The following is a 17486-nucleotide window of genomic DNA, read 5'->3' on the forward strand; positions in this document are numbered from 1 at the left end:
AATAAACAAATAATAAACAAACAGACAAACAAACAAACAAACAATATATTATTATTATTATTATTATTATTATTATTATTATTATTATTATTATTATTATTATTATTATTAATTTCTTTAGCAACCTGAATAACCTCGGCCATTCTTTACAGGTATTAATAATAACAATAATAATAATAATAATAATAATAATAATAATAATAATAATAATAATAATAATAATAATAATAATGATAACAGGCATTATTGTTTATTTTTTATGTTGCATAATTTTTGTAATATTATAATTTTTATAATAATTTTAAATCTCAATGTCATTTTGCAGGATAGCAGAACAAATTACGTTTACTTTGTAACTGAAATCTATGGAGTTATAGATTGTTAGCTGAATTGAGTCCTTGAACAAACCACTCACAGATCACGTCTTTTCCCACTCAGTTTGAGTGATGGGATGTCTGGATTTGTTGGACTGATGCCGAATAAATGGGGCTGAGCAGAGAAGTTTGAGTGATGAAGCATACTTTTATTTGTTCTTCAGGAAGACAATATTTTTTTGTCAAGTATAGACATCACAAGAGAAATAAAGTTGAGAGTTCTGTAGTCCTGTCTCAAGGTTAGTGTTGTTCATAAAGCAGACACTCAGGTCACAGAGGCACCGTTGTTGTTTTATATTGATTCAAACTTCACTAGATGCTCAGCCAGATCAACTTTAATGCGCTTGTTGAAGTAGCGTTACTCTTGACTGTCATCCACATTTCAACATCGCCTGTCTGTCAGTCAAGACATAGTGTGTTTAATGCTTGGTGCAGGGCTATTTTAAGCTCTGTATATCCCTGTGGTTTGGATGTATCTGTAGAGAATTTTGTTTATGTATATCCAGCTGCTCTGTTAAATAACTAATGAACAAAAAAGTTTTATTTTAATAATCAAAAATTATTATTATTTGTTTTAATAATAATGTATATACAGTATATTTAGAGTATACACACACATATATATGTGATGTAGCCAAAAATACTTTATCACTACATGAATACATCACCAATATAATCATAATAATTATCTTTTTTTTATTTGATTGATCATTTTATGTTAAAAATAATCAAAATACTAAGTAAAGATTCATTCATTCATTCATTCATTTTCTTTTCGGCTAAGTCCCTTTATTTATCTGGGGTCGCAACAGCGGAATGAACCACCAATTTATCCAGTACATCTTTCACGCAGCGGATGCTCTTTCAGCTGCAACCCATTAGGAAATATCTATTCACACTCATTCTTACACACATACACTACAAATTAGCTTACCCAATTCACCTGATACACATGTCTTTGGACTTGTGGGGGGAACCGGAGCACCCGGAGGAAACCCATGGGAACAAGAGGAGAACATGCAAACTCCACACAGAAACACCAACTGACTATTTACAATATTTAAATTGTATTTATTATTATCTGTATTTTGTTTTATTGATCGTGTTTTATTGATAGAGCTTTGTTTCACTTGGTAATGAACTAGGGGTGGGGAACGTCCGGCCTCCGGGACGTTATTCATATTAACCCTCATTTGTGTAATAAACAAACAAGCTGAGAATCAAAAGATGTGAAAGAGAAACCATATCAGAGCCGCACTATTCTTAAAGTGACAGTGCACAATATTCCTGCTGCCGACTGCTTTTATTATTAATTATACAACAAATGGACAAAATCCTTTTTTTTTTTCTTACAGTAAAGATGCTTAAAGCACAGTTTGTTTCCTATTTTTTTCTATTGTATTTACTTCCCTTTTCTTATTTACAGGAAGGAAAATACCCGTGCATATATAAAATCAGATTTGTTTGCCCTCCTGAATTATTAGCGACCCTTTCCCCCCCTATTTCTGTTTAAAGGAAAGTTTTATTTTTAACCCATTTTTAAACATAACAGATTTAATAACTCATTTCTGATAACTGGTTTCTTTTATTTTTGCTATGATGACAGTATGTTATATTTTACTAGATATTTTTCAAGACTCTAGTATTCAGCTTAAAGTGACATTCAAAGGCTTAATTAGTATAATCAGGCAAGTCATTGTATAACTGTAGATTCAAAAATATAAATTGCTTAAGGGGGCTAATAATATTGACCTCAAAATAGGTTTCAAAATATTAAAAACTGCTTTTATTCTAGTCGAAAATAAACAAATAAGCTTTTCTCCTGAAGAAAAAAAAAAAATATTATAGGAAATACTGTGAAAAATTCCCCTGTTAAACATCATTTGTTAAATATTTATATATAGAAAATAAATAAATTCACAGAAGGGCGAATAATTTTGACTTTAACTGATAATCGTTTTGAATAATTGTGATTACAATTATGACCAAAATAATCGCGATTATTATTTTTCTCATAATCGAGAAGCCCTATAATCTAGTATGGCCCCTAAACGATGTTACAAAAATGTAAATGGCCCTTGATAGAGAAAAAAGTTTCCCCACCCCTGCTCTAAACCAAAATAGTTTGCCTTATTTTTTTTATTTCTAATTTAGTTTTATTATTATTTGTTTGTTTTAACTTTTTTATCATGGATTTTTGCTATGTTCATTTTAAATAATTGTAATAAACCAAGTTGAGGCATGCAGCATGACAGATTGTTTGGTGTTAAGATACTTTGTTGTTGTTTGTTTCCTTTTGGTTTATTTATTTATTCATTTATTTATATTGTTTTTCGTATGTTTTTTTTTTTTTAAACTGATGATGATATGAGCTGTCAAGCACACATGTATTGTTTACATCCATATTGTTTATGGTACAGAGCGGTGCAGTACATCCTACTCATAAACACAGCACATATCAGATTATATGCCCTATTTTCTCCCATTCCCTGTTATGAGCTCGAGTGACCGTACTAAAAGCATGAGTAGATCCACATTATCAAGTGCATCTGGTCCTGAGGGACGACTAAAGGCCAGACGGGTCCCAGACACAGGGTTTTCTAATCTCTCTATCACTCTTTCTCCACTCTCAGGCTCCTAAATGAACCATGATGAACCCCGGGCTTTTGTTATGTCATCAGAGGTTGTGTTTGGCATGGTAGGGGTGCTGATGTCTTATTAATCAGGAACTGTTAAGCCTGTATTTATATACTGTACTGCTGGATAAATTGTCAGCTAGGGGCTAGTGATAAGCCTGAGGTGGACTGATGGATGAACCGAAGCGGCTGTTTGTGATAAACTGACCTTGCTGCTACTTTTAGCCAGGCAACTGACTATACAGTTCAGTATAAGTGTAATTACACTGCAGTTTCCAGGTGAAATGAACACCTGATGCTGTAAAAGGCTGACAACTTTTGTTTTGTTTTTCACAAATTATGATCATGAGGTAAATTTCAAGATAAATTATTTCCCAGTGATGGGCTGCAGCTGGATGAGCATCCGCTGTGTAAAACAAATGCTGGATAAGTTGGCGGTTCATTCCACTGTTGCAACCCCTGATGAATAAAGGGACTGAGCCGAAGTGTGGTTATTTTTGTGTGGTTCATACACATACTTTCTGTGAGGTTAGAAGTTTTAAATTGAAAAAGATTTTGGTGAAATAGGAAGGAATCAGTTTGTGAATTATACATCAGGGGTCAGCTTATTTCAGTACTTCGTGTAATACATATTTAACCAAACGCACTGCCTGACAAAAGTATTTTCGTAGATCCCAGTTGTAAGAACAGGGCTTAATTTGAGCTGGAACACGGCCAATCCACCACCTCTGAAATTTGACCCGGCACGTCATTTTACTGATCCCCCTCCTCAGCCACCCTCCTCCCCCATCTGATGTTCACTTTCTTCTGCGACTTCCCAACCCTCTTCACTTTCGTCAACGACAACCAACTCCCCACCCCCCGGCTCTTAACTTGCGTCCGTGACACCCCTTCCGCCATCCAACGCCCTGCTATGCGCCCCCCTCTTTCCACGCGCGACACCTCTACATCCTCCGGGAACATGTTGAATCTGTTACCCAGATCTGTTCCGGGACCCCGCAATACCCAACAATTAATAACTTGACTTCTAGTTGATCTTTTGGAAAAGTGGCAGAAGGTAGATTTTTCAGATGATTCATCTTTCGAACTCCATCCCAATCATCATAAATGGCTCGTTTCCACTGAGTGGTACAGTACGGTACAGTTCAGGTCGGTACGGGTCACTTTTATCAGGCTTGCGTTTGGTGTGGTGTCGTACACCTGTGGTGTACGACAGAGAGTTTTAGTTGAGGCCATTCTCGCTTGAGTAAATGTCAAAAGTAAAGCTGTACAGGTTGTTCACAAATCATAAAGGAAGCACTTATCACAAAAAAAAGATGCTTTATACACATAAATACTTTAAATAAATGTTTATTACTAACCTTTTTATGAACATGATTTGATTATAACTGCAGATCAATGACAGTGTGAGATAGTTTACTGTAACATCTTCAGTTATATAAAATAAATAAATAAATGAACATATATGAACACATGCAGACCCCTTACAGTCTCTGTTACCAACTACAGAAAAACTACACACAACAGACATTTAGTCCTTATTTAGATTCACAAACATCACGCAAAATAGCCTACAGTCAGTGCAAACCTCTCATCTGTGTCTGTAATCTTCACCAAAACATGTAAACTCTGTTAGAGAGTAATTATGTCATTCCGAGTTCATAATAGTCCAGAAGGTGATGATGAACATGGCAGTTTATTCGTGATTTAGGTTGCTGAAACAATTTGCGGGTGAGTTTTGTCGTGCTTCTACTTTGTTGACGCTTGTGAATGTGTCACTCTCGCGTTTGTCAGTTTCCGACAGGATCGGGTTTCAAAAGCACATCAATAATTATGCACACCTTTTTATCATGAGCTCAAGAAGTTTGTTATTTCAGATATAGACACGCACGCAAGTGCAAACAAGAAAGCGAAACCAATCGCGCTTCAGACTGGCTCGTAAAAAACTAAGGGGCACAGGGTAGATTCTGCTCTTCCTTTTGGCTTTGTGGCTGTTCATCAAGACGACAACAAGGATTGTTTAAGACCGGGTCGACTATGGCTTGTTATTATATGTATTTACGCTGTAATCTCGGCTGTGTATTTTAAACATGGCGGCTCTTTTGTTTTTATTCTGGCTTGTTGCATAAGCGAATTAAATACTGTAAACCAATAGCGTTCAGCTGCATGTCTAGCTCCTTCTTTTGGTACCCTTACAATATGGGAAAATACTGAATGATAGGATGATAGCAGGATATAATGTTAAAATACGGAATAATCCAGGCAAAAACAGTAAGTTTGACATGTATGAAGTGAACAGGAAGTGTTTGTGAAAAAAACTGTTTTGCGAGGGAATGGGAAACATCTTTGTATTTCCTCGCAAAACATCTTTGCGAAATAACACAATCTTTGCGAGGGAACACAAAAACTTTTAAAAATATATATTTTCCTATCACAGTTTTTTTTTTTTTTCTCCAACTCAGTTTTTTTTTTTCCCACCATCACGTTCCTTCCGGTTCTCTTAGTATGAAACTAATGTAATGCAGTTAAAAAAATAAATAAAAATTAAGCTTTGTTGGATTGCTTTGTACTTGCATTCAGAAGTATTTCTTAATATCTATTTTGTTCAACACAATCTCACGGCAATTCGTAACTTTTTGATTAAGTGGCTAATTTGTATGAATTCGTATGATTTAATTTGTACTATTTTCTATGACGGTTGGGGTTAGATGCCACGCCTCCTTTTTAAAATCTTACATTTTCGTATGACTGAATTTCTACGAATTAGCCACTAAACTGACAAAACGTAAAATACTTGCGTTTCCTCGCGAGATCAGGCTGATTTTGTTGCATAAGACAGCAGAATCTATAATGAATCTTCCAGAAAGTTATTAGGGAAGGGGGATAAAGAGCCCCTGCTGTCAGCATCTAGTGTTACTGATGTGAGTGTCTGAGAGGGTGTGTGTGAGCAGATCAGATTGAACAGAAACCTGATCAGATCTGTTTACTCAGCTGGGAGTTTGCCCTGGGGATGACAACGGGAACAAAAACATGGGCTTTGCCTATGAGTGCATTAATGAAGTTGTCACTGCAGAGCCTGTAATGAGTTTCTAGTTTAAATGTTTGTACCCTGACACAGAAACAGACCTAGGGACAACTGAGATTTGCTGCTAACCCTATAAAACGTTATCATGTACTATTTTATGAGCCTGTAATTTCCTCTCAATAATTTTTTAAAGCTATGGAGGACATGTATGGAATATGCTAATACAATAAAAAAGTTATAAAGGTATAAATAAGATAGAATAGTAACTTTCAAAGATACAGTTGGGAACAAGTTATTAAAAAGCTAAGTTTACATCTATAAAAAGTAAGATACATATTAATATATGTAAATTCTTCATTCATTTATTTTCCTTTGACTTAGTCCCTTTATTTAGTGTCCTCTTCCCACTGCTCTTCTCTCTGTACACGAATGACTGCACTTCAAAGGACCCCTCTGTCAAGCTCCTGAAGTTTGCAGACGGCACCACACTTATTGGCCTCATTCAGGACGGTGACGAGTCTGCTTACAGACAGGAGGTTAATGAGTTGGCTGTCTGGTGCAGTCACAACAACCTGGAGTTTAACACGCTCAAAACAGTGGAGATGATAGTGGACTTCAGGAGAAACTCCCCCTGCTCTCCCCCCACTGAGCATCATGGACAGCATTGTGGCAAAAGTGAAGTCATTCAGGTTCCTAGGCAACACCATCTCTCAGGACCTGAAGTGGGACACTCACATTGACTCCATTGTTAGAAAAGTTTAACAAAAGCTGTACTTTCTTCATCAGCTAAGGAAGTTCAACCTTCCAAAGGAGCTGCTGAAACAGTTCTACACTTCCATCATTGAATCAGTCATTTACGTCAATAACTGTCTGGTTAAGCTCAGCTACCAAATTCGACCTACGAAGACTATGCCGAGTAATTTGGACTTCTGAGCGAATCATTGGAACAACTTTTCCTGCTCTCCAAGAACTGTATCCAGAGCAAGCAGAAGGGCTGCCAAGATCACTCTGGACCCCTCACACCCAGCACACTGCCTCTTTGAAGTTTTACCTTCTGGTCGATGCTACAGAGCACTATGCACCAGAACTGCCTGACACAGAAACAGTTTCTTCCCTCAGGCAATCCATCTCATAAACACTTGATGATAATAATTGTGGAACAACCATCACTACTTGCTATAAGCTTATAATACATATTTTATTTAACGACGCACTTTACATGCCAATTTGCACATAACAGCTGCACATACTACGTTGTATATAGTAATATACCTGTACCTACACTTGTCAATTTGTATATTTGATTTCACTACTTCTATTTTTTTTAAATATATTTATTATCTGTTTTTCTGTTCTGTCTCTGTAATTCTGTTGCACTATACAAGCTCTGTCACAAAAAACAAATCCCTCCTTCGTGTAACGTTCGTGTAGAGGAAAAGAGCGAGGACTCAAATGCAAGGGAATAATGGGTATTTATTGATAAAAAAACAAAAAAGCAAAACAGCAAAACAAACTACCCCGAGGGGGAAAATATTAATAAAACAACTAAACAAACTAGACTGGGCAGGCTGGCAAACTGGAGAACAGGACAAGACAGGAAACGACGACAACTGATGACGAACTGGCACAGGACAGGAGACATGAGGGGATTATAAACAGAAGTAAATTAACACAAAAACAGATGAACATAATTAACTAATAATAGGTTAACAAGGAGGGTGGGACTAAGCAATAGATGGGAGAGCACATGACACAAAGAGACAACACAAGCCATGCACTCACATAAAACAAGACTAGAACATGCAGCCAATGAGAGAACTCAATTAAACACGTGTTCATGACAACACAAGCATGCGGTGCATGTAAACACGCACTACGTGCTAAACACAACGCCAACAGAAGACTGAACACAAGACACGAGTACACGATGAATGAAAACACTCACCGTGCACTCACACACGCAGCTTGCATGTTTCATCCCAGCGCCGACCAAAACCGAAACCAACTGGACTGAGACGCTGGGAATGAAACAACACACTGCAGACAGATGAACGTGAACACTCAGACTGGAGCGCACCTGCAAACACGCAAAGACCTCACGCACCCGCATCAAGCGGGGACATGCATGGTCCATGCACGTTCACAAATGGTGCTCATACAGAGACACACACAATGACAAAACAAGTGCTCGACCCAAGAAAACTCGAGCCGAGCACAACAGGACAGGACTAGACCAAGCTAGAGTCCGGACTCTGCCACCAAAACAAGAACTTACAAGGCCAGAGGGGTAGAACCCTGACACTATGTGTGAACATACCAGACAATAAAGCTCTTTGGACTTGTGAGGGAAACCAGAGCACCCAGAGGAAACCCACGCGAGTACTGGGAGAACATGCAAACTCCACACAAGAAATGCTTGTGACTTTCTTGCTGTGAGGCGACCTCTGGAAATTGTCTAAATAAAATATTCTCATTTTAAGTTTTGCAGATTATTAATATACTTTTTGTAGGATGCATTTATTTGATCGGAAATACTGAAAGAATATAATAAAATAATATTAAATACAAAAATCTCATATTGTGATGTTCATCAACATTATTACAAACGTCAATGTAAGATGATATTATTTCAGAAATCATTATAACAATTATTTGGTGCTCATCATTGAAGCAGTGCCTATTATTATAAATTATTATTATTTTTTAATAGGGTGGCATAAGTGGTTAACTCTGTCGGCTCACAGCAAGAAGGTTGCTAGTTTGAGTCCCTGCTGGGTCAGTTGTTTGTCAGTTGTCATTTCTGTGTGGTGTTTGCATGTTCCCCCTGTTTTGGCGTGGGTTTCCTCCATGTGCTCCGGTTTTCCCCACAGACCAAAGACATGCTCAATAAGTGAATCAGGAAAACTACATTAACTGTAGTGTATGAGTGTGTGTGTGTTTCCCAGTAATGGGTTGTGGCTGGAAGGGCATCCACTGCGTAAAACATATGTTGAAATATTTGGCGGTTCATTTCGCTGTGGCGACCCCTGATAAATAAGGGACTAAGCCGAAGGAAAATTAGAGAATGAATATTATTTTAATTAACTTGATGAACTATAAAAATAAAAATAAAAAACACTAATTTAAAATTTAAAAGATACTTTTGATCTATTGAATTTGTACTTTAATAATAAATGTGTCTTCTAAATAAAACAAAATAAAAATGATTTGGACTCAAGGCATTTAAAAAATAGGATTGTTTGACAGTCACATTTTGTTCAGGGGAAAAAAAAAAAAAAAAAAAAAACTAATTTGGTCCTGATCAATAACAAATGTCACAAGCAAAATGAGGTTATCTACTGTATTAACCTTTAATATTTGTTTTCCACAGACTCTCATATTGCAAGTAAATAATCTAGTAAGTCACAGACTGAAATGATGACCATGACTGTGAGTGAAACAAGGCTTTATTTGAGCTTTAAGATTGTTCCATGACCCTGCTAACTACAGTAACACCTACAGTGCAAAGCGGATTTTGGCAGGATCGCCACATTTCTATGCCAGCTCACGACTACCCTGAATCACGCTGCCCAGCATGCACCTGATGGGGACGTCCCGGCCTTCTTTCCTTCCTGTGCTGACCCATCCCACTCACAGCACTCACTGACCTGCTGACATTATCCCAACAGTACCTCATTTAGTGCCATCCCATCTGTAATGACACCACATTTCCCTTCACTCAGCAGCCAGGATACTGTAGGTTTTCCACAGGCAACGTTTTCCCTCTATTTAGCTTTCCCAAAAGGGACTCTCAGTTTAGCCGGAAAAAATATTATTATTTTTTTTTTTTTTACATTTTTTACTTTGAAAGGGTCAGTGTTTATGAACCAAACCATTACCTTGTGTTCTGTATATAAGAGATGGCTGCCAGAGTTTTTATTTTATTATTTTTTTTTTATGTCCTCAAATGCAGCATGAAAGGTCACAGATGAGGTGAAACTGCCCAGTTGTTTTTGTTTGATATGGTTTCACACTGTTCCTGAAGTGCACATCGGCCCTTGGAACTAGATTATGCCTAGTCACATCAAAAAGATTGGTTCAGTCTAGTTGGTTAACTGTAAACCTCCCTCTAAAGCCAAGCATCAGCAAATAGACTTAAAGGAAATAGAATAAAATATTTTTTGTGGCAGTATATTCTAGTAATGAGACAAAGTATGTTGATATTGTATGTGGTAGAACAACAGTAGATGGACAGAAACATGTAAAGCATCCCAGGTTGACGGCCAGCCACAGCCCCGCATATCTGGCCAATATGCTTTTATTTTGGGACCACTGCCCTATACAATTTTGTGCCCAGGTGCAAAATATATATATATATATATATATATATATATATATATATATATATATATATATATATATATATATATATATATATATATAACTGAGCAATGTCACACAAGTAGCAGTGCTATATGGCTGTATATCGGCACTGGTGGGAGGCTACGAGTGTGATAATTGTGTATATAAAAACAAAATCAAACGTGGAGAGTCACAAAACCCCTTTTGTATGAGGAACTACTTTCTTTCGCCTTTGGATTCAAATCATAAGTTAAACAGTTAAACAACTGTTAAAACAGTCAAAAGCATCTTTTAAACTTTAGATCTGTAGTGTCTGCCTTTTGCTGGCTGTATGTGTGCGGAGTAATACACAAACTGTAAAGACGCTGTAGGAGTTCTGATATTGCGGAATATCGCACAGCTTTTAGCCAATCAGATTTGAGAACCAGACAGAACTGTTGTATATATATATATAACTTTCTGTTTATCTGATTTTTTATTCTTATTTTACTAAATAAAAATATGCATTAATGGAATTAATACTTAAAAGGCATTAAATTGACCGAATTTAGTTAATTGAACAAAATGAGTTGTTGCAAAAAAATACACAGTTCAAATGTTTTTAACAATGTTTAAAAGAAAAAATGGGTTTCTAGAGCACCTTGGGCAAATCGCCATACTGTAATGGATTTTAAAAATTGATGATGCTTAATGAAATGTGAATATGCATTTATGTGTGGTGTATCATGTGTATGATGTACAGTAAATTAAATAAAAAAAAAAAAACTCTAGAACAGCAATTTACAATCTGTTTGCTGCCCACAAATAAATACCTTTGATATTGGTAAAAAAAAAAAAAAAAAAAAAAAAAAAAAAAAAAGTGGTGCTGGCATTGATTTATTTATTTTACTTACATTTTACACTCAGTAGACTCTCTATCTCTCTCACACACTCACATACACAGATTTCTCAGCTGTTGCTCTCTCTGACAGTCCATCCAGCAGTGTGATGTAACAGTCCTTCAGACATCTGGTCAAGACCTGACAGTGCCAGCTCTTCAAATATGCATCAAAAATATTAAAAGCATAAATGATGTAAGAACAGACTTTTGAGAAGCAGTTCTGGGGCTGAACTCTTGAGTCATCTGAATGTGTTTTTTCTGCTGAGTGTATGAGGACTCCAGGGCTTCTGCTGATGTTTCTGTCACTCTGTGTTTCTCAGATTTGTTTCCTGGTGTCTGCATTTCGGGGACGTATGTTTTCAGAGGACAGTTGTGCTGCTCTCGGCTTGTTCTTCCATTACTTCCACCTCAGCCAGTTCAGCTGGATGCTGGTACAGGTAAAAATTCACTGTTATCATCTACTTGTGTGAAAGCAAATGTTTGCCTTGACCACATTGTGTTTTCACTTGAGTTAGAGTACTTAAACAATCATTTTAATGCAAATAATGGTAAGGTGCAAACAATTCTGCAAGGGTTTGTTAACTCTAAAACATGTAAAGCATCCCAGGTTGACGGCCAGCCACAGCCCCGCATATCTGGCCAATATGCTTTTATTTTGGGACCACTGCCCTATACAATTTTGTGCCCAGGTGCAAAATATGTATATATATATATATATATATATATATATATATATATATATAACTGAGCAATGTCACACGAGTAGCAGTGCTATATGGCTGTATATGGCTACGAGTGTGATAATTGTGTATATAAAAACTTTCGCCTTTGGATTCAAATCATAAGTTAAACAGTTAAACAACTGTTAAAACAGTCAAAAGCTTCTTTTAAACTTTAGATCTGTAGTGTCTGCCTTTTGCTGGCTGTATGTGTGCGGAGTAATACACAAACTGTAAAGAGGCTGTACAGTTCTGCAAGGGTACAATTCTGCAAGGGTTTGTTAACTCTAAAATTGAAAGTGCTGTCAGTGATTACTCACAAGTTGATCATTAGGTGCTTACCTAAATCTTTTAGATGAATTAACATAACTTTATAAGTAAATTCAACTTACACTGCATAAATCTGACCTAAACATTAAACTAAATCTTACATAACTAAAAAATAGGCCGAAGCATATATAATACATTAAAGTTACATAAAAACACTTTGGCGGGTGTCACTGGGGTGCAGTGGGTAGTGATGTCACCTCACAGCAGGAAGGTCACTGGTTCAAGCCCTGGCTGGGACAGTTAGCATTTCTGTGAACTGGTTGAAAGCACCAGTTTATCAGCGTTTTCGTTTATTTTTTGGTTTGCTCCAGGTGGTGGGAGGTGATTTGAAGAGCTCAGTCATTCTGTGGCTGACATTAATTTGATCTTCAATTAAAAAGTGCAATAAAGAAATACATGCACTTGTGCCTTAGATTTAACTGTAATTTTTTTCTATCTTTTTTACGTTTTTTTTTTTTTTTTGGATCTATTTATTTTCCCTGTTTTGAGTATGAACGTTTATGCTGCAATGATTTTTATTTCTTCCATTTTGTCATGTAATCTCAAAGATTTTTAGGTGTCCTGTGTGGACCAACACTACGTGGTGGAGCGTTTTTTCTGAAAATCGTCTGCTAAAAGTGTACATACTCAGAGTTTCCCAGTGAATGTAACATCCAAATTAGTCCTTCCCTCGATGATACCACTAATGACCAAATAAGTTAAATTATATAGTGTGAACTATTCTCCTAATTTGATCAAAAACAAAAAGTTCACTATTATAATTCTGATTTTGAAGTGTAGATAACGATAGAACATGCAGGAAGCAGCTTCTAGCGATGCATTTATTGCATAACTGTGCTTAAACTGTCCCTCACGTTGTAAGATAACTCATGCTGCATGTTTAGATCATGTGGTTTTTCTTTTTTGATCTCGATACGCTGCACCAATCGGTTGTGCTGTACGATATTTTTTTTGTATTGTATATGTCCTTGTCCTCCAGGTTGGAACATGAGCGTTGGGCTAACAACCCACTTCGTAAAAATTAGATGTTACGTAACACCAACATGGTGCGGCTAAATATCAACTTCGATATAAATGGCCCTGGGCGCAGGTAAGAAAGTAAAAAATACACTGATGTCTATGGAGACTGTAATAGTAAACAGTTCCACACAATCTGACAATAGCCGCTTTCACACAGCGATACCGGTAAATATCCAGAAAATTTCCAAAACAACTTCACAGGTAAATTTATAAAAAAAAGGGGTTCACACAGGCACGGACATTCCATTTTTTTTTGGAATAGACTATTCACACATCCATTCCAAAATACAGGTAAATTCTGACATCATTAACTAGAAATGACCTATAACTGCAGCGCTTGTGTCATGAAGATGGAAGCAAAACAGCTTGACCGTGTAATATAGTTAGTTAAGTTGTTATTAAACATTTTTCGAAATGACATTACTGGACTATCGTATGTCACTCGTGTTTAAATTTTGCCATTTCAAAGAAAGAAACAAGACAAGAAGAGACAGAGTGATGGCACATGGCACATACAATACATACTGTATGCTGTATAAGTTGGTGGTTCATTCCACTGTGGCGACCTCTAAGTATAAAATTTTTAAATAATGTTTTGACCTTTTTTTCAATATTTGGGATAAAAAAAACACTGTAGCCTATAAGAGTGACTTTTAAATAGACTTTTATTTTTATTTTTTATTTTTATTTTTTTTTATCATTCAACTTTTTAAACAATTGAAAGTAAGATCAGGATGCTCTAAGAGTTTCCAAGATTTCATAGGTCAGTCGTGGTGTGGTACAAACCTTTGTTTGAACATTGAGCAATTTCACAATTGTAAGCTTTCATCAAACTCACACTCTCAGTGCCATTATTTAGTGGGTAGTGTTTGAAATAACTTGCACTCAGGAAAAGCAACAGGCTTTTTTTCTCCTCAGAAAAACAGATTTCAAAATGTTAATCTAGTTTCTGGGTGTGACTTTTACCTCTGATGTGTATTTGTAAGTATGATTAGCATGTAATCTTGTAAGAACTTTTGAGAATCAAGAGATTATCAAAGGCCTTTAGTTTTTGACTTATTGCTCAAGATGAGTGTTTGCACACAAAAAAACACCATGAATGGGAAACTTGGGTTGTGTGAAGAAAACTAATTGACGACTTGTATTTCTTTCAGCAAAATAAAGACTTTTTTGATCATACCTTTTCACTGTCAGCTTAGTAATTATCCTGATACACATATTTTAGTCTGGTAGGAAGCACATGATTTATGATACGTGCAGCATGCCATGTTTCAGCTACGTGTGATTGTTCTGGTGGAGATTTTGCAGGCAGGTGCATGCCTGCAAAAGCTGTTTGGAGACCTTTCAGAGACCAACTCTTGCTGGATCCGTTGCCCTTTCGCCTGCTCTCTGCTTCTTTTCCTTTGTGCGATAATCCCTTCTAAGCACAGAAACCTGTCTCTGGAAGTCACCTCACTTGTAGCTGTGAAGGTCGTCTTGTTCTCCTGAAGCAAAAACAGGTTTTTGCCTGAACATGCTTAATGAAATGAAAAAGAACATGGCTTTTAATCCATCTAAAGACCCACACAGAACACAAACATCTGGGCTCATGACTGTTGAAGTTGAAAACACATGGGACCAAGCATTGACCCTTGAGGAACCCCTCACTTAAATCAAACTCCTTGAAATCAAAGGTTGTTTTGCTCACATACTGGGATTATCTTGTTTTCCTCAATGGGTTTGAAAAACACTAGGGGCTTTGCAGTTTACAAAGAGCGTGTAATCTCTGTTAGCACTTAATAAACTTTTGTTAAAAGATTATGCAAGAGAACATGAAATAAACTGACTGGCTAATTACAACAAAATGGTTATAATTCATTAAAAAAATAACAAATTTGTTTTGGGAGGATTGAAAGAAGAGACTGCGGATAGACCAGAGGTCTGAGTGCCAGTATGTATGACGTTATGTTTATGTAAGCATGTTGATCTGCAGAAGTGGGTGTGAGTTTATGAAAACACACATGGAATAAATCACATAAACGTTTTCTTTGCTGGGAAAGGTAAATTATGATTCATAGCGGAAAGTATTTGTGCCCTAGGGAGAATTATTTGAATATGTTCTTGTCTTTATCGCTAAACAGCAGGCAAATGAGTATGATTTTAATAAATGGAACATGTCATAAATAAGGTAATGAAACTTGAATGGATGGATGGATGGATGGATGGATGAGTATGTACTGCAGATAGATAGATGGACAGATGGACAGATAGATAGATAGATAGATAGATAGATAGATAGATAGACAGACAGACAGACAGACAGACAGACAGACAGACAGACAGACAAACAGACAGACAGACAGACAGACAGACAGACAGACAGACAGACAGACAGACAGACAGATAGATAGATAGATAGATAGATAGATAGATAGATAGATAGATAGATAGATAGATAGATAGATAGATAGATAGATAGATAGATAGATAGATAGATAGATAGATAGATAGAAAGATAGATAGATAGATAGATAGATAGACAGGACGGACGGACGGATGGATGGATGAATGGATGGATATGTGGATGGATGGATGGATGGATGGATGGTAGGTAGATAGATAGGTAGGTAGGAAGATAGATAGATAGATAGATAGATAGATAGATAGATAGATAGATAGATAGATAGATAGATAGATAGATAGATAGATAGATAGATAGATAGATAGATAGATGGATGGATGGATGGATGGATGGATGGATGGATGGATGGATGGTAGGTAGGTAGATAGGCAGTCAGACAGACAGACAGACAGACAGACAGACAGACAGACAGACAGACAGACAGACAGACAGACAGACAGACAGACAGACAGACAGACAGACAGACAGATAGATAGATAGATAGATAGATAGATAGATAGATAGATAGATAGATAGATAGATAGATAGATAGATAGATAGATAGATATTGTGGATGGATAAATTTGTTACAATTTTAGCAGTGAGGGATAGATTGAATGAATGAATGAATGAATGAATGAATGAATGAATAAATGAATGAATGAATGAATGAATGCATGCATGCATGCATGAATGAATGAATGAATAACCCTTGTTCCCATTTTATGCAGGATTTATATCCTGCAAAGTTTATTTTTTGGCAACTAGCTGTGACTCTTCCAGACTGTATTTTAGCTTAACACTTTATCAATGAGAACTATCGATCTAAGAGTTCTTTCCTACACAGAGAGACTTGATTTTCAGCCTGTGCTAAAATAGTCTTCCAATAGATCCCCGAGACTCCCTACACTGGCACAGTTAGAATGCCAGATCAATAGAAGTTGTGAGACAGGGTAATCTGAATGGCTCAGTGCCAACCTCTTTCATAATTACAAAGAGACTGGAGAGGGATTGCAGAGTGTTTGGCCACCCAAAAGCTAATACAATGTCCTGCCAGCTTCTCTTTTCTCTTCATCTCTTATCCAAGTTTCCAGCACAGCAAAACAGAGCTGCTGCAGTTCCTATCCATTTATGGAGCTAATACTGATGGATGAAGGCATCTCCTCAGGACTTGATTTTAATGAAGATTTCCAAATCTCTGATAAATTGTCTCGACTGCTAAAATAAATTAGGTTAACTTAGATATTGTTGGTGTTGCAGTGTTAAAGAAATAAAGGTCACTGCCATCAGATGGTTTTTTTTTTTTTTTTGTATCTTGCTTTATAAATACTTTAATTAATCATCATCCATTTTTTTTTTTATTATTATTCAGAACCATTGCTGTTCTCTTTTGCAGGCCATAAACTTCTGGCAGATATTAGTGATGAATGATGAGCACACGGAGAGACGGTATCTGCTCTATTTCCTGCTCAGCTGGGGTCTTCCTGCTCTGGTCATCATTGTTCTGGTTGTGGTCCTGCTGGGGGGATTTGGATGGAGCATTCATAGTGTGTATGGCCTGGTGCAAGGAGACCTGTGAGTTTGTCAATATGCACTGTCACATTCTTCAACACGCACACACAAACACACACCTCATGTTTGTACAGCTGTCTTTATGTTAACCCATCATAGACCTCCATTGTTTGTACACTGACCTCACACTATATTTCTCTACTAAGATGAACTCTTGAAAAAACTTTTTTTTTTTCTTTTTTGTATTTTGTTCATTTATTATATTCATT

General features: G+C 36.6%; 1 protein-coding gene across 3 annotated transcripts in view; it reads left to right on the forward strand.

The window, feature by feature from the left end:
* The window catches only part of adgrv1 (adhesion G protein-coupled receptor V1), a 258923-nt gene that overhangs the window by 194677 nt on the left and 46760 nt on the right, over positions 1-17486 (forward strand). For all 3 annotated transcript variants that reach the window (NM_001001845.2, XM_009301753.5, XM_005165511.6), the window contains 2 exon segments: positions 11577-11693; positions 17102-17280. In NM_001001845.2, coding sequence (NP_001001845.2) covers positions 11577-11693; positions 17102-17280 — 296 coding nt within the window.

Source organism: Danio rerio, chromosome 5, assembly GCF_049306965.1.
Source record: "Danio rerio strain Tuebingen ecotype United States chromosome 5, GRCz12tu, whole genome shotgun sequence".
Taxonomy (NCBI): Eukaryota; Metazoa; Chordata; class Actinopteri; order Cypriniformes; family Danionidae; genus Danio; species Danio rerio.